Below are 20807 nucleotides of genomic sequence, written 5' to 3'. Positions count from 1 at the left end.
CGTGCATTTACTTCCTGTGAGGAACGTCATTGCTGACTGAGTGGAAAAGGAAAGAAATGAAAAGAAAAGGAAAGTTCTTGAAGGAGGATTCTTTAAATGGATCGATGTGCAGAGAATTATAGGAAATGTTGAGAGGTTAACTCTTCTCCTTCTGATATATTGGTTTCCTCAGACAGTGGTTAAAGAAGTCTTTATTTTTGACGGACTTTTATAACTGTGCTAGATACGTTATTCTACTGATTTATCAAGCCTGCTCTTTACAGTACTCTATCTTTTCATTAACTGGTAGCAAGTTTTAAAATAACTTTCAATGTTTTTAGTAATTCATGATAGAGTAGGAGGCTAATTACTTAGATAAAGAACGGATCGGCTATTAAGTTAACAATATAGGATATAAAAGATATATATAAAATAACTTTAAACGGTTAAAATCAACTAATCTATTATTAATGTGGAATTGTTAATTAACTAGTATTTATGGGCTTTACTTGCAGGGGATTTCTTTATTAATTTCCTATGAATTAGTTTGATGAGATATATGGATGTAATAAGTCAAGATCCTCTTCATTTTAAAATCATTGGTTAATACTGTTAAGTTATTATATTTTTATTGGTTGAAGAGTGTGTGAGGAAATAGGATAGTAAGAAATGGGGAAGGGAGTAAGGTAGAATAGAAGATTTTAAAGTTTCAAGTTTATTTAAAATATTTGATATAATCGCAAAATCCAATCCGATTTACATTAGTTAAAGCATTAAGTTAAAATAAAAAATCCAACAAACAGGACAATAAAAACTAGTTATAAAGGACTAATACATTTGAGAAGGGAGGCAGAAAAAAAATGGCTTAAATACAATTCCAAAACAAAAAAAAGGGATGGATAAAGAAACACAAGGTTGGGGAACGTTACACACTTAATTTTTACTTGACAGTGTTCTTTGTCCCATATTTATTTATTTATTCAATTTTCTATACCGTTCTCTGGTTTACATGCATTTATTCAGGTACTCAAGCAGTTTTTCCCTCTCTGTCCCGGCAGGCTCACAATCTATCTAACATACCTGGGGCAATGGGGGGATTAAATGACTTGCCCAGGGTCACAAGAAACAGTGTGGGTTTGAACCCACAACCCCAGAGTGCTGAGGCTTTAGCTTTAACCACTGCACCACACTCTCCCCATATAAAGGTGTAAAATTTTGAGTGAATCAGTTGAATGCGTCCTTTTTAGGAGACTTTTAAACTTGTTGAGTAATTTTTCTTTTCTTATATTGAATGGAAGCGAGTTCCAAATTGGGGGGGCTGTAACAGAAAAGATCATATCCCTCCTTGAATAAATTAATTTTAACAAAGGGATTACTAAAAGAGATTTTTCTTCCGATCTTAAGGATTTTGCAAGGGTATATGGTATTAGAAATCTTTCTAAGAATGCAGGTGCTTTGTTTACTAGTATTTTATGTGTGAGTAATGCTATTTTATATGTAATTCTATGATTTACTGGCAACCAATGATTTTCCTTAAGAAGTGGAGTTACATGATCAAATTTTTATTTTCGTAATTATTTTTATTGCAGTATTTTGAAGAATTTGCAGTCTTTGTATTTATTTTAAGGTAGTACCCTTGTAAAGGCTGAGGTAAGATGGATTGGATATAGTAGATTGTTAATCAGGAGTATGGGTTTGTTTTCTATTTCAAATGGAATGTTTGTTTTACATGCATACAATTCTGTCTTACTTATGATATTTAAGGATTATTCTTGGCTTCATTGAATACTTAATGGTTTATTTTTTAATTGAAGTATTTAATTTACTTAATTTTCATTAGCGTTAATGAAGTACAAGATCTTAGTTTTAACTTTATTATTTTACTAATTTTTAAACTTGTTGTTTTTTGGATGTAAGGGATTGGGCCTGGAGGGAGCTGTTGATTGCTGGTCTTGATGAGTGCTTTCAAGTATTTGTTTTATTTAATGGTAGGGGGGTGGGATTTGGGTTGGGAGGGTTCTGGGTGTGCATTGGGTATAATATAAGGTGTATTATGAATTATATGTCTGTTTATTTGTTAGGTAATTTTTTAACTAAAATTCAAGAATGTATATAAAATTATTCACATTAAACGTCAATGGGCTCAATCACCCTATAAAAAGGAACAAAACACTCAATTTTCTTAAAATCAAAACGCGGATATTTATTATATTCAGGAGACCCATCTGTCCACTATAGAATCTATAAAGTTAGAAGGAGGTTGGATCAAACATTGTTTTTATGCTCCTGCTGTGGGTAAGAAGGCGGGGGTGGCTATACTAGTGAATAAAAATGTAATGCGACATTTGATTTCAGCTGATCCAATGGGTAGATGCGTACATGTAAATATCAACTTACTCTTACACTGTTTAACATTTATGGTCCTAATTCGAATCAAATAGAATTCTTCAAAACACTCCAACATCTTCTTTTACCTCTGGCTATGAATAATTTAATAGTGGCGGGGGATTTTAATGCTGTTATGGATCCTCTGTTGGATAAAAAACCAAGCAGAGTGATGAAATCCTCAGGTCTAGATAATTTGATTCAAGTATGTGAACTGAAAGACATCTGGAGAATTCTACATTTTGATGCTTGGGAAATTTCCTTTTGTTCACACGTTCATAAGTCATTTTCTAGGATTGATTATATTTTTGTTTCAGATAATCTGGTACAACAGGTCAAGAAAGTTAACATTGATCTAATTATTTTATCAGATCATGGGGGAGTATGGATAGAAATTGAAATGGTGGAACCAGATTGTAATAGACCTGTCTGGAGGTTCAATAATACACTGCTTGGAGATACGAAATTTATTGAAGAATTTCAGACAAAAATGGAAGAATATTTTCAACTCAATGCCTCAAGAGGAGATCTCATTGGAAACATTGTGGGATGCTTTAAAAGTTACTATGATAGAGCATATAATTTCATATTCAGCATATCTCAATACTCAATCTAAAAAGGAATTCTCTGAATTGGAGGAAAAGATTAAAATATTAGAGTCAAATTTAACTGCAAAATGGGAACAAGATATATTCCAAGCCCTCTTAAAAGTTAAATATAAATACAATGAGATTTATTCTAAATGGGCTAGGAAGGAATTGTTCACTCAACAGGCTTTGTATTATGGAAACTCGAATAAAGCGGGAAGATTACTGACTAATTATTTAAAAGCAAAAAAAAGTAAAGTAAAGATTACAGATGAAAATGGGGTTACTCATTCTCAAATTGATAACATATTAAAACAGTTTCTGAAATATTATAAGGCTTTGTATTCTTCTGAGCGTTAGTCAAATAAAGAACTAGATGGTTTAGAGTTTTTGAACTTAATTGAAGGACCTAAAATTCCCCAGCATATAAAGAGATCTCTTAATGATCCTATTACATTGAAGGAGATTAATGCAGCATTGAAGTCTGTTAGAGTTGGATCCGCTCCAGAAGGTGATGGTTACACTGTGGAGTTTTATAAATCATTTCAAAATACATTACTGCCTTATTTATTAAATTTATATCAGGTTCAACTGAATAAAGGCTGCATTTCAGGTACTATGGCAGAGGCTTTGACTATAGTTTTGCCAAAACCAAATAAAGATCCTTTGTTGGTTTCAAATTACAGGCTAACTTCTCTGATTAATGATGGTAGAAAACTTCTGGCTAAATTATTGGCTTTACGCTTGGCTAAGGCCCTCCCTTGATCGTGTGGAATGGACCTTTATGTATCAAAAAATTTTTAAAACCCTTTACCAATCGGGGGACCCGACACGGTCCGTGTTTCGGACAAACCTTCGTCAGGGGTCCATGGGAAAAATTAGAGGGAAAAAAACCCAAAAAGTCACAAAAAAACTGTATAGTGGCAGCAAGGTATGGGCGACGTCAAGATCCGTCACTTTAATAAGCCGGCTTACATCCAATAAAGAAACATTATTTAACTATTTATGCTCAAGTCCTCTTAATGGATCCAAGTTTTAAATTTAGCGAAAAATTAAAACAGAAATTTTTTAGCAAGATGCTAAAAGCAGAAGCACTGAAAATGAGGTTTCTTAATTATATTAGGGTTCAAGATATTCCTCCATCCAGACGAGACGTTGCTACAAAAGTTGTCAATTGAGATGGTTCAAAGAATACATATTTAACAGAATGGTAACACACTATACATTTACATGGGTGTCTCAAATAAAAGGTAGCCCCCAGAGAAGTAACCCCAGGTTTCAAAAGGAGAAATTCACGGCGACGCTTCTGTGTCTCCCTTGTAAGATCAGGAAACATCTGTACTTTACAACCAAGAAAGATTTTTTGTCTATTTTTAAAGTAAAGTCTTAATAACTTTTTAATAACTTAATAACGTTTTATCTAACGGAAGCGCCACAGTTAGAATCAAGGTTGCTGGTGATGCCAAGTCTTTATCAGATGTCTCCAATAATTCTGACAGGAGTGGAAGCGGGTGTGTGATCGCTCAAATCCCTGACGAAGCATTTTGTTGTGAAACAGGGGCCCCTGTTGGATATTTTGGAAGAATGTTTTGACTGATAGCTTTTTTCCATAGAGCAGTTTTTCCTGCTTGCTTTACTCCAGGACTACACCTGAATATCAAAATGCTCAGATAAGTGACTTCTATTTTTGACAGTTGTTGTTTGAAGAAAAGTTTAAAAAAATATATAAAACTATAAGAAAATATATAAAACTATTAGAAAATTAGAATAGAGGTTCACTTACTAATTGGGAGTTTTTCTGACCAAGGATGTGTCTGCTAGGATTAAATTCTGTTTAAAACTAGCCTGTCTATATGGGAAGCTTAAAGAGCCCCTATTAGACACTGAGGTCTTTTCTCCCTTTTTGTAAAGAAAGGTGACTTTTTTGTCCTGTATTTTGGAGGGTGCAATTTTTTGTGATTTATTTTGGGCATCCTTTTCTTGATTTTTTGGATATTTTTGTCCAATAATTCTGAAACATTTAAAGTTTGTTGGCCCAGTTCTTTTTGTTGATTTACAGAAACTTTCATCGGCAAATAATAGACACGTGAGAATGGTGGTAACATTTCTTCTGATACTTCTAGGATTTCCATCAAATATCTCTTAAGCATTTCTCTTAGATTTACCATTTCTAGTTTAGGAAAGTTAATTAGCTTTAAGTTATTACTACGAGAATTGTTCTCAAGCATTTCAACTTTCCTTCTCAAGTTAGTATTGTCTTTAATTAAAGTCTCTTAAAGTTGTTTAGATGTAATTATTTCCTTTTCAATTTTCTGAATAGATGCATCTGAGTCAAACAATTCTTTTCTTAAATCTTTAAGTTCTTTTGTATGTTTTATCATTTTTTTCTTCCAGGTATTGAAATTTAGGCATAGTAGACTTTACAAAACCAGCAATTAAGTCCATAATGAATCTAAGGTTACAACTTCAGGTTTATTCAAAGAAATTGAAGTTTGTAAGATAGTAGAGTGCTCACCATTCTGTAGAGATTCTTCGAGGCCTGTCTCCTGGATATCGCCCCCTTGTAAAGTTGGATTCTCCTCAGGCATATTTGTTAGGGCTCCTTGAGTATGAGCCCCAACCTTCCTTCCTTCTCCCAGATTTAATCTTGCCTCTGAGGGAGAGAACACCACCGACTCCGGGGTTTCCCCACCCCTGGGAGATTGGTAACCTGAGGTTGTGGGGGGCGGCACCCTTGCATCGGGGCTCAGCGTAACATCATGCCCTGGAGGAACAGCTACGGGCTCGCCTCCCTGTGTCCTCAGCGGGCCGCCTTCCGACGCCCGGGAAACCTCCTGCACTCGCCTCAAAAGCCGTTCAATGTTGCCCAGAGAGGGAACCTCGGGACGCCGCGAGACAGCAGCAGTGTTCCGTCCTCTTCTCTTAGGCATAGTTGTGAGTAACCAGAAAACCCTTTTCAGGGTTCAATAGTAAAGAAATTCCTTAATTTGTGAACAAGCCCGACGCGAGCAGCTCAGCGCGTCTAGCTTAAAGCAGCCATCTTGGATCAATATCGTTACCTTCTGATACCATCTCCTCTGTTTGATATTGTACTGGAACCCTTATTATTGGCTATTCAACAGGCAGAGGAGATTCAAGGTATTCCTTATGCAGGTCAGGAATACAAAGTTTCTGCATATGCAGATGATATCTTGCGTCATTTGAGGAATCCTGAATTTACCATCCCACATTTACTAGACTTGATTGAAAGGTTTGGAAAATTTTCAGGTTATAAAATAAACTGGAGTATATCAGAAATTCTTCCGCTCAATGTACATTGTCAAAAAGGATTATTTGATCAGTTCCCTTTTCTTTGAAAAGAAGAGGGTATAAAATATCTAGGAATTTGGATTTATAAGACGCTGGAAGAGATGATGAAAGTAAATGAAAAATCTTTACTGCCAAAGGTCACAGAAATGTGTGAGCAATGGAACCCACTACATCTGTCTTGGTGGGGGAGAGTCCAAACAGTTAAAATGATGATCTTGCCTATGGTTTGTTACCAAATGGGTATGTTGCCAATTTATTTTCAGGGGTCATTTTATAAGAAATTGAATAGTATTCTTATCAAGTTTATTTGGATGGGCAAAACTGCTAGAATTTCTTTAGTATCCCTACAAAAAAATCGATTATAGAGGGAGGGGTAAATTTTCCAAATTTCTATAGGTACCATCAGGCCTATATTCTGTGTCAGGATATGTACTGGATCCTGCCTGAGCTCATGGAACATTTTCCAGATTGGCTATTCTTGGAATGGAAAATTATGTCCCTTAAGAACATAAGAAGCGCCATCTCCAGAACAGACCCTAGGTCCATCAAGTCCGGCGATCCGCACACGCGGAGGCCCCGCCAGGCGTACCCTGGCATAGTTTTGGTCCCCATATCGCTCCAAGCTTCTCGCAAAGAGAAGTGCATCTAGCCTACCCCTACCCATGTCACTTCATGCCACTCATAAGGAGATGTACATCTAACTTACCCTTAAATCCTAGAATGGTGGATTCCGCAATTACCTCTTCTGGGAGAGCATTCCAGGTGTCCACCACTCGTTGCGTAAAGCAGAACTTCCTGATATTTGTCTTGAACTTGTCCCCCCTTAGCTTCAGCCCATATCCTCTTGTCCGTGCCACATTGGACATTGTAAATAACGTTTTTTCCTGCTCTATTTTGTCGATTTCTTTCAGTATTTTGAATGTCTCGATCATATCCCCTCGTAGTCTCCTTTTCTCAAGGGAGAACAACCCCAGTCTCTTAAGTCTTTCCTCGTAATCCAGGTTCTTCATACCTTTCACCAGCTTTGTCGCTCGTCTCTGCACCCTCTCTAGCAGTATGATATCCTTCTTTAGGTATGGAGACCAATGCTGGATGCAGTATTCCAAGTGTGGTCTGACCATCGCTCTATAAAGCGGCATTATGACTTTCTCATGCGTCTGTCTCATGTCTTGGACATTAAGCTACCTAGTTAAGCTAAAGACAATAATATTATTTTGGATACTTGGAAGACCTTGAGATGTATTAATAGATTAATTGAAATTCCTATAGAACAGTCTTTATGTCAGTCCCTATGGCTGAACTCCAAGATACAAATAGGCGGGTCTAAAATTGCCGAGAAGAAGTGGATGCAAGCAGGTATAAGAACATTAGATGATGACATATTAAATGGAAACTTGCTTGACTTTTCATGGTTGTAACAATCTTGGTATTTCAAAATTTCAATTTTATAAGTGGTTGCAGCTGAAGCAGACCATTCAGAAGGGGTTCCCTGATTGGTGTAACTTGAAAAATTATTATAGTTTGCAGTTCTTCTTCTTTCAGACAGATATGCTAGGGCATCAGACTGCCAGGTGGTATAAATTGGGGTGGTGGTTGGGGGTGGTGATGGAGAAAAAAGATTGAAATTTTACATAATATTAAACCCACTAAGCAATTCTTGCCTGAACTGGTGAATAAGAAATCCAAAAACACTCTTAGAGACATTTGGAGCATTGAGATTAACAGTATATTTCTGTATCTCGATGGCCACGTATTTGGTCTTGGAGAATGAGGTGTACAGCGTCAGCATTTATGAGACAAACTTGGTTGTTGTTTTTTTTGTTACATTGTTCTTTTTGGACCCCGGTTAGATTGAATAGATGCTGGCACTGTCATCTAGACTAGTGTTCTTCAATCTTTTTACACCCGTGGACCGGCAGAAATAAAATAAATATTTTGTGGACCGGCAAACTACTAGGACTAAAATTTAAAAACCCCGTTTACGCCCCATCTCCGCAAGTCGGTCCCCGCAAACCATCTGATCCCATCTGCACAAGCCGCAATTATGATTTTATATTGAACGTATTTTATTAAAGTATAAAAAGAAATAATATTCTGAACAATTGTGATTTTATAAATACAAATATACAGAGCACGGGCCAGCAAAACCCCTGTCTCCCCTCCCCTTAACATATATCCCCTCTACTATTAAGAAAACTGAACAAGCCAAGTTATTATAGAATGCTACATTGCAGTCCCCAGTTATGTCTCTAGCAGGATATATATTTCAAAACTGATATATTCTAATGACAAAATAGAAATAAAATTTTTTTTTCTACCTTTTGTTGTCTCTGGTTTCTTCTTTCATCTTCTTTTCACTCTTTTCCTTCCAGCATCTGCCCGTTCCATCCAATGTCTGCCCTCTCCCCCTTCCATATGTATCTGACTTCTTTCTATGCCCCTCTTCCCTGTCCATCCAGCCTGTTCCTCCTCTCTCCTTTTTACATCATTCATTCCAGCTTCACTGCATTCTTCATAGCCCAGCCCAAGAGCCAGAGGGGGAGGGCCCCAGTACCTAATTCTTCCCCCTATTACTCCTTTCCTCAGGCTCCAAAATCTAAAACCCACCCAGGAGGGGGTGGAGTTAGTCCTCAGGGGGTGCAGCTCCAACAGCCTCAAATACGAAACAGGGATAGTCAGCAGGGGAGCTCAGCTGGTGCTAATCGCAATCAGCCAGCCACCAGCAGGGAGTGCAGCTTCCAAAGAGTTCCTGTGCCCCAGTCCCGTACGATATCCAGGAGACAGCCCAACAGGAGGGAGATTGAAATCCCTGGATGCTACCCTGCCTTGCTGGACAAACCCTGGGAAGGTGGACCAAAAGACTGGCCTTGGAGAGGACAGGTTAGCAAGGAGCTAACACGCAGGCAAGGAGGGGGTTGGGAAGAACCACCTGGGGTCCCGGGGTGGAGAAGCAGCCGTGGCTATGAGTCTAATGACTGGAAGATGAACAGCCTTCCTGGGGAGAGTGAGCCCGGAGAAGACATGGATATAGGGGAGAGTGAGATATGAGAGGTCTTGCTAGTCCTACCCGAAATCCAGTCCAGGTTAATTGAAACCCTGGACACAAGCAGTGCTTGGAGCAGAGCCGGGGCAGGCCTGTCCAATTGAGAAAAGTCATTATCAGAGGTTTTGAGTTGCCTTACCTCTGACAAACTTGTATAAGAAACCCCTGGAAGTTAGCCCAGGTGATGACAGGCTACATCCAGCAACTAAGGACAAATTCAGTGTATGGAGATTTGGAACCCAAACCTTTTTGGTTTTTGTTTTGGGCTTGTGCATTAACTTGCTATGTTTAGAAACATAGAAAGATGACGGCAGAAAAGGGCTATAGCCCATCAAGTCTGCCCACTCTACTGACCCACCCCATTAAGTCTGAGTACTAATGACCTAGTTCTTTAACTCGACCCTCGTAAGGATCCTACTAGGGCATCCCATTTATTCTTAAAGTCAATAACGCTGGTGGCCTTGATCACCTGCTCTGGAAGCTTGTTCCAGTGATCTACAACCCTTTCTGTGAAGAAATACTTCCTTATGTCACTATCGAATTTCCCTCCTCTGAGTTTGAATGGATGCCCCCTTGTGACCGAGGGTCCCCTGAGAAAGAAGATGTCTTCTTCCACCTCGACACGTCCCGTGATGTATTAGTGGACCTGGAAGCTCCAGGCGGGGCACAAGGATTAGAGCACATGTTATGCTTTGGAGAAAATGTGCAGAACTAACTATATGTTCCAACTTGGTTTTTTTTTTGAACTTCAATAAACCTGAATCCAGTTCCTAGAGAATCCGTCTTCCGGGTTTTCATTCATCCAGCCATATAAAAGGTGCTACAATAAATCTGCCTGTGGTCCGAGCCTGGCTTCCCACCTATTCAGGAACCGGCCCAGTCACAAGACATAGAAATATTGGATCACTTACTATTTTTTTGTCCTATGATATTGAGTTTTTGGAAGTTGATTTGGGGACATATTAATAATATTTTAGAGTCTGCGATCCCTTTGACTTATGAGGTTGTGATTTGTGGAACTGTGTTGCATGTAAAGGATCCCTTAGATAAATATACGCGCAACTGGAAAAATTGGGACTGTCTTAGCTTTACATTCTGGTGGGCAAATTTATGTTTATTGTATAAATATGAAAAAACAAATGCTTATTTATCAAGAAACACAAAATTTTTAAATTAATTTGGGGCCCATTGATGTCTTGTTTAATTATTATAGTTTTAATTTTGTTTGATATAATAATTGCACATCCAGGGGGTGAGGTATATGTTTAAATGATTTTCTGATTTATGATTTTTCTGGAGGGATCGGAACGGAGGGGGATTTTATTTGTTAAGAGTTGATGAACTGTTTCTGAATGTTTATAAGTGCTTAAGTCTCAGATTTATGACAAGTACGTTATAAAACCGCTATCGCAGATTAGTAAAAAGAGCCCTAAATGTGTACTATTTTTATTAGTTAATTATTATTTTCCAATGCTCAATATGACTTCCTTTTTTAAGGTTTGACACTTGTGCCAAATATTTTTACTAAATTTAAGAAGTATCCAATTCTAGAAGGGAATAATTAGATATTTGCCCTCTTTCAAATGGTATAGAGGTTTAAAAAAAGGGAAATGCGTTAATGAAGTCATTAGATTCAAACTAGCCATTTATTTCTGCATGAATTTATACAACTAAAAAAAAAAAAAAAAGATAAATATAGCTCATCCAGTCATACAAGAAATAGCTCTACAGCAGGAGTGCCCACACTTTTTGGGCTTGCGAGCTACTTTTAAAATGACCAAGTCAAAATGATCTACCAACAATAAAATAAAAAAAATAAAAAAACAACCCACAAAACACACTATACGCAGAGAAAATGTTAATTATTATTTATATTCCACTGATAACAATGTTAATTATCATTTATATTCCTGCTGATAACAGCCAACGACTACAAATATTTTCGCAAAGAAATCAAAACCCACCTTTTCAAAAAATTTATACAGATGGCTTAACCCCAACCGGACCCCCCTCAACGCAACTCCCCCCTCCTCCCCCCTTCACCAGTTCCCTTCTCTTTAGTCTCAAGCATGTCAACTGCTTCCCTAACGGTATATATACTGGATCTGCACTATTTCCTATTTGTACAGCATCTTGTAGCTCTTGAAATATATAGCTCCATTATTCTTGAAACTTCTCCTGGAAATGACCAGAATTCTCTCCGTAATTATCCTGGAAATGTCCAGTTGTCTCTTTTGTAATCCGCCCAGAACTGAAGGTTGAGGCGGAATAAAAATCAGTAATGTAATGTAATGTTTTCAAAGAGGTCAAGGGAGATGACTTTATGCAATGTCACCTCAGGAACAACTATACAATAATAGACAAATATACCCTTCCCTTTTTACTAAACTGCGATAGCGGATTTTAGCGGAGGGAGATGCGCTGAATGCCCTGCGCTGTTCTCGATGCTCATAAGCTCCCTGCGCTAAAAACCGCTATTGTGGTTTAGTAAAAGGGAGCCATAGTGCAAAATATAGACAGCAGATATAAATTCTCAAAACAAACACATTTTGATCACTAAATTGAAAATAAAATCATTTTTCTTACCTTTTTATCTGGTGATTTCATGAGTCTCTGGTTGCACTTCCTTCTTCTGACTGTAAATCCAATATTTCTCTCTTTCTGCCCCTCCCCTTTTCTTTCTGTCTCTCTCGCCCTGCCTGCCTGTCTTTCTATTTTTCTCCCCCTGCCCCCGAAGCCATCGCGACGATTTCTCCACTTCCCTGATTCTTTCCCTACCCCCTAAGCCACCATGCTAATTTCTCCCTGCTGCTTCCCCGAGCCAGGCCAGGCACATACAAGCGCCGGACTCACAAGACTTCACCTCCAACGTCAATTCTAACATCGGAGAGGAAGTTCCAGTCCAGCCAGGCAGCGATTGGCTGGCCCAGAACTTCCTCTCCAACGTAAGAATTGACGTCGGAGATGAAGTCTTGTGAGTCCGGCGCTTGTATGCGCCTGGCCAGGCTCGGGGAGGCAGGAAGAAAAAGATCTCAAAGGCAACGCGATCGACTCACATTACCTTTGCGATCTACTGGTTGATCGCGATCGACCCACATTACCTTTGCGATCTATTGGTGGATCGCGATCGACCATTTGGCCACCCCTACTGTTATGGTATCCTGTCCTGACCTGAGGAAAGGGGTTTAGTCCCAAAAAAAGTTCCTTATTTCCATTTCCTATTTATAAACTTTAATCAATACAGTTACAATACTACTTTTTTCTATGTAAAGCAGAGATTTCAAAGTCCCTCCTTGAGGGCCTCAATCCAGTCAGGTTTTCAGGATTTCCCCAATGAATATGCATTGAAAGCAATGCATGCACATAAATCTCATGCATATTCATTGGGGAAATCCTGAAAACCCGACTGGATTGCGGCCCTCAAGGAGGGACTTTGAGATCCCTGATGTAAAGCAACCAAAAAAATTTTTTTCTACCTTTTGTCGTTTCTGCTTTAATCATCTTCTCTTCGCTCTCTTCTTTCTATTCAATGTTTGTCCTCGCTCCCTTCCATGCAACATCTGTCCTTTTTTTGCCCCTTCCACCCAGCCTCTGCCCTCTCTCTCTCTATCTCTTCCATCTACTGTCCACCCTCTCTCTGCCCCTTGCATCCACTGTCTACCCTCTCTGCCCTTTCCATATAGTGTCTGTCCTCTCTCTGTTCCATATGGCATCTTCCCTCTTTCTATGTCCCTTCAATAAACTGTATATCCTGTACCCTTTCAATACGATTCATTTCAGCTTCACCCCCTTCCCTATGCTCTGGCATCTCTCTGATCTCCTTTCCTACCTTCCTTCCCACTCCACCCCATGGTCTGGCATCTCTAACTCCTTCCCTTCTCTCCCCCCATGCCCTGGCATCTTCCTCCTCCCCCTCCTCCCATATGAGCTGACATCTCTCCCCCCCCTCCATGGTCTGGTAGCTCCTTTCCTTTCCCTCCCTCCCATGGTCTTTGCATCACTTTCATCTCCTGTCCCTTCCCTGGTCTTCCTTCTCCCCTCTCTCTCCCCAATTGGGTGCTGCTGCAGCAGCACTTCTCTTCCTCTCCTTCTTCCCCAATTGAGTGCTGCAGCAGCAGCACTTCTCTTCCCCTCCCTCATTGGGTGCAGCTGCAGCAGCAGCACTTTTCTTCCCCTCCCCATTGGGTGCAGCAGCAGTTTTTCTCTTCCCCACCCCCAATTGGGTGTGGCAGCTTTTCTCTTTCCCCTCCCCCCAAAGAAATTGGGTATAGCAGCAGCAACATTTCTCTTCCCTTTCTCCTCCCCCCAAAAAATGGGGGCAGCAGCAGAACATTTCTCTTCCCCTCCCCCATTCAGTGCAGCAGCAGCAGCATTTCTCTTCCCATCCCTCCCATCTCACACACCCGTCAGCAGAGTCGCTAGGCAAGTTGTAAGTTTCCCTTCATCGCTGACCTAGCGAAGGAGGGAAGCTTACAACTTGCTGCTCTTCCTTGCTTCGGGCCTTTCTCCTTGCCGGGTCCTGCCTTCGTGGAAACAGAAAGTAGGCAGGACCTGGCAGCCAGGAAGGCCCGAAGCAAGGAAGAGCAGCAAGGCAAGTTTTAACTTCCCTCCGTCACTGACCTATCTCCCGTATGCTCCGGGGTTCCAATGGTTCCACTGTGCGTGCCAGCTTCCCTTCTCTTCCCTTACCCCCCCGGGACGTAACTTCCGGTTGAGGAGGGAAGAGAAGGGAAACTGGAACAGACAGTTGTACTATTAGAGCCCCAGAGCATGGGTTCAAGTTGCTTGCTGCCATTTTGGGTTTTTTTAAAAAGTCGGGCGGGAACTTTCGGCGGCTCTTTAATGTTGATCAGCGGCAGCAGCAGGATTCGTGGCAGATCACAGCCGGGTGCTCACATAAATTAGCCGGGCGCAGCGCCTGGCTAAAAGGCGCTAGGGAGAACACTGGCCTTCACAGATTTCTTTTACGATGTCACTCCAGATATCAGCTCAAATTTTATCACTTTATGATCACTGTTTCCTAGCGGACCAAACACAGTTAATCTAATCTAAACCTTAGGTTTGTATACCGCATCATCTTTACATTCGCAAAGCTCGACACGGTTAACAAGAGTTAGGGTAGAAAGGAACTCCAGTGGAGGGAAGAGGCAAAATGAAGAGAAAATTTAGAGGACTAGAATAACCAGAGAGGAAGGAGGAGTTAACTCCTGTACTATGCCTTGGACTAAGGACCAAATCTAAAATAGCTCTCCTCCTTGTCGGTTCCTGGACCAGTTGCTCCAAGAAGCAGGTGAGGCATTTTGTTATTACTTTAGAGAAACACAACATTCAAAATCTAACAAAAAGGCAGGTAAGGTGGTTGGGGGTGGTGATGGAGAAAAAAGGTTGAAATTTTACATAATATTAAACCCACTAAGCAATACTTGCCTGACATTCCTGTCTTGACAGGCTACAGCCACAGACATTTGAGACACATCTGTATCCATGTCGTAGAAAGTTGTTTTGTCCACAACATGATGAGTTCTTGAGAAACTCACTCCATCTAAAACCTGCACCAAGAAGAGATAAAGCTGCAGATGTATGCAATACATTTTTTTAGAGGAAAGAAAACTTTATACCATTTAGAAGCATATTCAGCAAAACCTAGTCATCCCTCCCCACTCTTAGAAATACTTATGTTAGCAAGAGTATAATTATCCACTTCACACACACTGAAGATATCAAAACAAGTACTGACAAATGACACTGTGGGCGATAAACTCCCCCCTCCCACCATAATATTTATTGTTATCAGACTTTAGCTTATTTCCACCAGCAATGCTGGCTATGTGATGTCAAACTGCATTGAAATCTATGCCTGAAAGACTTATGCTTAATATGCATCTTAAAAGAAAGACTCCTGGATTTGACCCTGACATTATTTATCCAGTTTATATTAAACCACTATATATAGGCATCTCCTTATTGATTTTTTTTTTTTTTTTAACTGGGTTTTGATCTTTGACAAAGAGTTGTTCATGTCGGAGAGAAAGGTTAAATGATTCATGTCAGAAGAAATTCCTGAATTGGTAGACATGAGTTATTTAAGATAAGTACAAACTTTTAAAAATTTTAAATATAACACGTCAAAGTTAGTTTTAAAAAAGTTTATATTAAAAGAAGAGAGTTAAAATTGATCAATGACGAGGGTGGATCAAAAATCATAATAGCTATGAGAAAATTGAGCTTTTGAGTGGCACATCCGAGATCTTAAAAAAGGAGAAACTGTTGATGACTGTAGGATCCTATATGTGTTAAGAACTATTTATCCAGCAACACAACTGATTCCATGCAGAGGCGCCAAAAAAATCCACCAAAAACCCAAGAGGGCAGATGATCTGCAAGATCCAGTATGGTGCAAACAAAGAGTAGATCATACTAAGAAAGTCCTAAAAATATTTTGTCTATCACAACATTTAGTTAAAAGACCTAAAAACTGTACACAGCCATGTTTTGCCCAAGCATTCCTATTTGGAAATGTCATCAGAAGTTTCTTTGCTTCTCAGTTTCTCAGCGTTTTCCATTCTGCACCCTTCCCTTCGGTCTGGCGAAGGGAAAAGTCTTCTCCAAAATTGCAGCCTTATTTATTTTATTTATTGGAATTTATTAGTTATGTTTATGAAGAGTTTCACCCAAGGTGGTGTACATCATACAGTTTAACATAAAACTTGCAATTTTGTTGGCAGTATAACAATTGTAAAATGACCAAACATAAGAATAAATAATACAATCAATGGGGTAAACTTGGAGATGACAAACTGAAACACAGTAATAGGACTAACATGAAACAGGTAGGCTCCATGAAAGGACTGCATGCGTTGAAAGAAGTTTCAAGTTTATTTGTAATTTGATATACCGACCATCACAAGTATCTGGTCGGTTTACAATAATAAAAATATTTTTTTTAAAAATATACATATACAAGATATTTAAAATTGCATAAATAGCTAAGAAAAAAAATGGGGAAGTTAATGACAAAACAAAGACATAATTGAGACAAGTGGGTGACGAGAGGAGGGAGGGGGAAAGGGAGATTGTTAATTACATTATGTAAATGAAGCAATCTCTGGAAAGAAAGGGAGCCGAGTCCTGACCAGGGCGGTTCCTATGAAAGTCCCGCAAATGCCCACTGGTGGCACCACCCCATGGCGCTTAGCGAGGGCAGTCTTCCGGAAGCTGAGACACCTTGGAGTCATTTAAAGCCTGAACCAGCTTATCCAACTCCTCCCCAAAGAGGAAGGAGCCTCAAAAGGAAAATTTACTAAGCTTAGACTTAGAGGCTGCATCCACTGACCAATCCTAAAGCCATAGGGTATGGCGAGTCACTACTCTGAGGGCCATGGACTTGGCTAATGCCCTCAACAGATCTAATATAGCATCAGAGAGATAAGAAGCACTGAGCTCAATCTTTGCCACCTCCTGATCCACTAATGACCATTTGGCCAACTCCTGGTCACGGATTCGCTCAGATCACCAGAAACAAGCCTGGGCCACCAGACCACCACAAATCGTCACCTAGAAAGCCAAGGCAGCCACATCAAAACTTTGCTTAAGGAGAGCCACCATCTTACGGGTCTCTCAGGTCCGAACCACCGTCAACCGGCACGGTATGGCAACATGCAATGGCTAAGATCACTGCATCAACCACAGGATGGGATAAAGTCCCATAGACTGCGCCAAGTGAAATGGGTCTGGGACTTGTATACTATCCAAGTCCTCATCCAGCGAAACAGGAACAGCCATAAATAAAAGTCCTCGACCCAAAACATCTACGGCTGCTTGGACAATGGCTGAGGAGACTGAACGGGGGCAGCCATGGAAGGCAAAGGCCCCCCACCAGAAGACCCTGAGACCCCGGTACAGAAGCAGGACCCACAGCCATCTGTAAATAAGCCTTGTACACGACTAAAATAAAATCAGGGCAAAAAAGCCCGCTTCGGCACCACAGAACTCACTGCAGGTGCAGAAGAAACAGCGAGGACCTGTTCCTGTCTTTCTAAAACAGGAGGAAGCTCACCTGAGGCCCATGGGCAAAATAGTGAGCTTCTCGCTAAAACCAAAAGAAGGCCTGCTGAAAAACCGTCTCCTGAGATAAGTAGCTGCAACGAGGCCTGACTAGACCCTGCAGCTAAATCAAAACCGCATGAAGCAGCCTCTGTGGTGGAAAGGGAATCCCTAGCACCCTCCAGCAGTCAAAACAGCCTTATTTCCCTGACCGCTGGCTGTTGAGGAAACTCCAGTATGGGCAGCAGGGGAAGCCTATACTTTTCCAGCATTTCCCACCAATGAGCAGTGCACACATGAAAGGGAACCCTGTACGCCAGCACACAAAGCCTGTTCCCCTTCAAAGCAGCCAAACAATTTGCACACACACTAGCTGTATCCACTGCTCGGCATGCACATAAAACACACTTTTTCTGCTTTTTAAAAGTGCTCACAACATACGCAGAGACCTAGGCACAAAATTGCCGGATAAACACAGCCACTTCAGGCCCTTTTAAGTTTTGGGGTTTTATTTTTGTAATCTCATATCCCACAACTGTAAAGATCAAGCGAGCAGAACCCACTGGCTCTCTAAACTGTAGTTTGTGCCTGAAGTGTGGCCAGGCGTACAGTTGAGGCTCCTCTAAAGAAACAAAATTTGGGGAGGTGGGGAAATGGGGGTAGGGACTCGACACTTTCAAATGTGGCACCCCCGAGGTTGGCAGGACCCCCAAGAGGGTCCCCCAATCTCTGACCAGACAGCAAAAAGGGACAAGGAAAAAAATCACTAATCAGATCCAACAAGCCCTAGCTAACCAAAAGAAAGATTGTGCAGGCTTACCACCTCTACCTACTGGAGACTGAGAACAGACTGATTGTAAATGGGACTTCACAGCCCACTTGTACTACTGCCAAAAGTCAATATGTCTCCACTTGCTGGCAGAGGAGCATAAACCCATCTGTTCTGTGCCGGTCTAAAGAAAGTTTCCTTATTTCTTCTAATAGGGTGTCCACCTGGATGCTATCACCAGCATTGCCATGACCTGAATAATTAAGTCTGGGAGCTTCTATTTGTGGAAAATTCTATCTATTGAGGGATCCTCAGCCAGGAGAACTTCCTTATCTTTTCCAAAGCATCAACTAGTTGAACCCCTCCTTGGGCCTTAGTGCCTCTCCAGCAGGCTTCTGAGAACCTAATGAGAGTAATGCCTCCAAATTCAGCTTCTAAGGAAGTCCCTGCTAGTGTTTGACCCTTAGCTCACCCCACCTGAGCTTAAATCACTGAGGCCAATGGGAGCCCAACCTATAAGATCAAAAACTTGGTGCATTAAAATAAATTCTGGAGAGAAACTTATCATCTCCATGGGCTCTCCTGGCTTACCGATATCACTCAAAGGTTTCCAGCAATGCCTTTCTCTCTCTATATATATATACAAAAAGCTGAAACAGTCACTTGTTTTCACAGAAACAAATTAGAGACAGCAGACAGAAGTGCACCATATACTAGTCGAGAGCTTCTTTTTTATTTTTTTGGCTGTGGCAGAAATACTTAGCTTGGGCGCCCAAGGTTCCCCATTTGTGAAGAAGGGACCAAAGCACACAAGAGTTACTCCTTAAATGTCAAGATACCAATGCTTTTTTTGTTTGGAGGGGGGGGGGGGAGAGGACTTGAAACTCACAGATATTACATCTCCTGAGGCTCCTAGATGACTGAGTTTCTGAAGCCTAGGCTTCACTCTCTAGCTCCTGTCTTTTCCTTTTTTATTAAACTCCAGAAAAACCAAAACAAACATCTTTACTCCCAGACTTGAGAAGAGGTGGTACTGTTATCTGACCTACCACCCTGCTGCAGACTAAGAAATACTGACTGGCTAAGGGGGTTGCACATCATATTTCAGTATATCTCAGTTTCCAATTGCTGACAAGAGAGCTTATTCCACCCACCCACACTGTGTGCGTTATTGTTTATAATAATTTAAACAAACACTCAATTTTCCCTTCCCCACCTAAAACTAAACATAAAAGCAAAATACCCACTGCATTTGGCCTACTTTTCTTACTAGCCCTGCAAAGAAAAATAGCCCAACATCAGCCTCACCTTCTCTGCTGTGCGGAAATAAATACTTTTATCAACTCCACAGCTTATCATGTAAACCTGGCCATTTCTTCCTATCAAAAGGAGAAAAGAACATTTTTAAATTATAAGAGTTGATATTCAGCACACTGCATGTTGCTAAAGATATAAAAAGATGTTACAGGATATCTTTAACTGGATATTCAGTGAAATATGTTATTCTTGGCAGCATTGACTATCACAGGTTAAAAGACATCCAGCTCTTAGTTCTGCTGTATCTGAAGTCACAGTCTCAAATGTAATTGGACAGTGGCTGAAAAATGCCATTATCTGGTTAGCTTTGAACTCTGTGCCTCTAATTCTTCCCAGTTTTAAGCATAAACTTTTCGCTGGACAGCAGGTTGTCCAGCCAAAAATGTTATGTGCTTTATTTACAGTGCCAATATTTAAAAAAAAACCCAAAGGTATGTTTGACTAACTTTGGAAGTTACTTGACGTTTAATCTCCAGTTCCCATACTCTAGTAACCACTATACATGAGGATTATGTGTCACAGTGCTCAAGAGGGGTGCCAACAAGATAAAGTGCTTTGATAGCAATTTATAAGCAAAAATAGGCCTGCTATAGCTCAGTACCTAGAGCAGATAGGAATCCTTTGTCTATCTAAAAACCAGGTGTTTGCATGAGAGCCTACTTATTGTGCTTTATAATTCAACTTTAATCTAGTACTCAGCTATACAAATTATCTAGTATTTTGCTAATCTTGGACAAATATTGATAGTGAAGACAGCGTCAATTTCAGGAAGTGCACCGAGAACTCATAAGCTAAGAACTGTCCCTTTTAGAATAGGAATGCAAATTGAGAAAAAGTAGCACTGGCAAAGTTGATGAGTTCCAAGAGGGAGACTTTTTGGTCAATTCTAGTTCTATACTTACATCCCAAAGCAGTGTAGTATTTGTATTCCCCGATTCTACCTATTGAAATCAGTGCAGCAGGTCCCATAATGCAATGGACAGGGCTGTCAGAAATCTACAACTGGCTTAAAACCTCTATCCTGGACCTGCCCAGCTTGGAATCTCTGCAAAAGTAATAGGAAGGCACAAGTGTTTGCCTCCATTCTGAGTCCAGGCCAAGGCTCTCTTATCTTTAAAAGGCCTTTCATTTTTAGTTTACTGCTCAGCGCCCCCGAGGTTTTTGGAGTTTAAAATCTTTGATGAAAAAAGGGTGGGAGTATCTCAGATATTTATCATGTGTTATCACCTTATAAGAGGCTAATTACAGCCACAAGGATTTATGGCAAAACAAAAGTGAAGAAATTCAAGAAATATGAAACAAGCACAATAACATAGCAGATGACAGCACGTAAAGATCTCTACAGCCCAGTCTACCCAACAAGAAAAATTCATAA

At 40.3% G+C, this 20807-nt stretch overlaps 1 protein-coding gene across 7 annotated transcripts in view; it reads right to left on the bottom strand.

The window, feature by feature from the left end:
- The window catches only part of LOC117365282 (WD repeat-containing protein 62-like), a 442332-nt gene that overhangs the window by 214161 nt on the left and 207364 nt on the right, over window positions 1-20807 (bottom strand). For all 7 annotated transcript variants that reach the window (XM_033955506.1, XM_033955511.1, XM_033955512.1 and 4 more), the window contains 2 exons: window positions 19424-19494; window positions 14731-14852 (listed from right to left, as the gene is read on the bottom strand). In XM_033955506.1, coding sequence (XP_033811397.1) covers window positions 14731-14852; window positions 19424-19494 — 193 coding nt within the window. The remainder of the gene's footprint in view (window positions 1-14730; window positions 14853-19423; window positions 19495-20807) is intronic.

This window comes from Geotrypetes seraphini, chromosome 8 (genome assembly GCF_902459505.1).
Source record: "Geotrypetes seraphini chromosome 8, aGeoSer1.1, whole genome shotgun sequence".
NCBI classification, from domain to species: domain Eukaryota; kingdom Metazoa; phylum Chordata; class Amphibia; order Gymnophiona; family Dermophiidae; genus Geotrypetes; species Geotrypetes seraphini.
The sequence above is the reverse complement of the archived record's forward strand: the minus strand, read 5'-3'. Positions and strand labels throughout refer to the sequence as shown.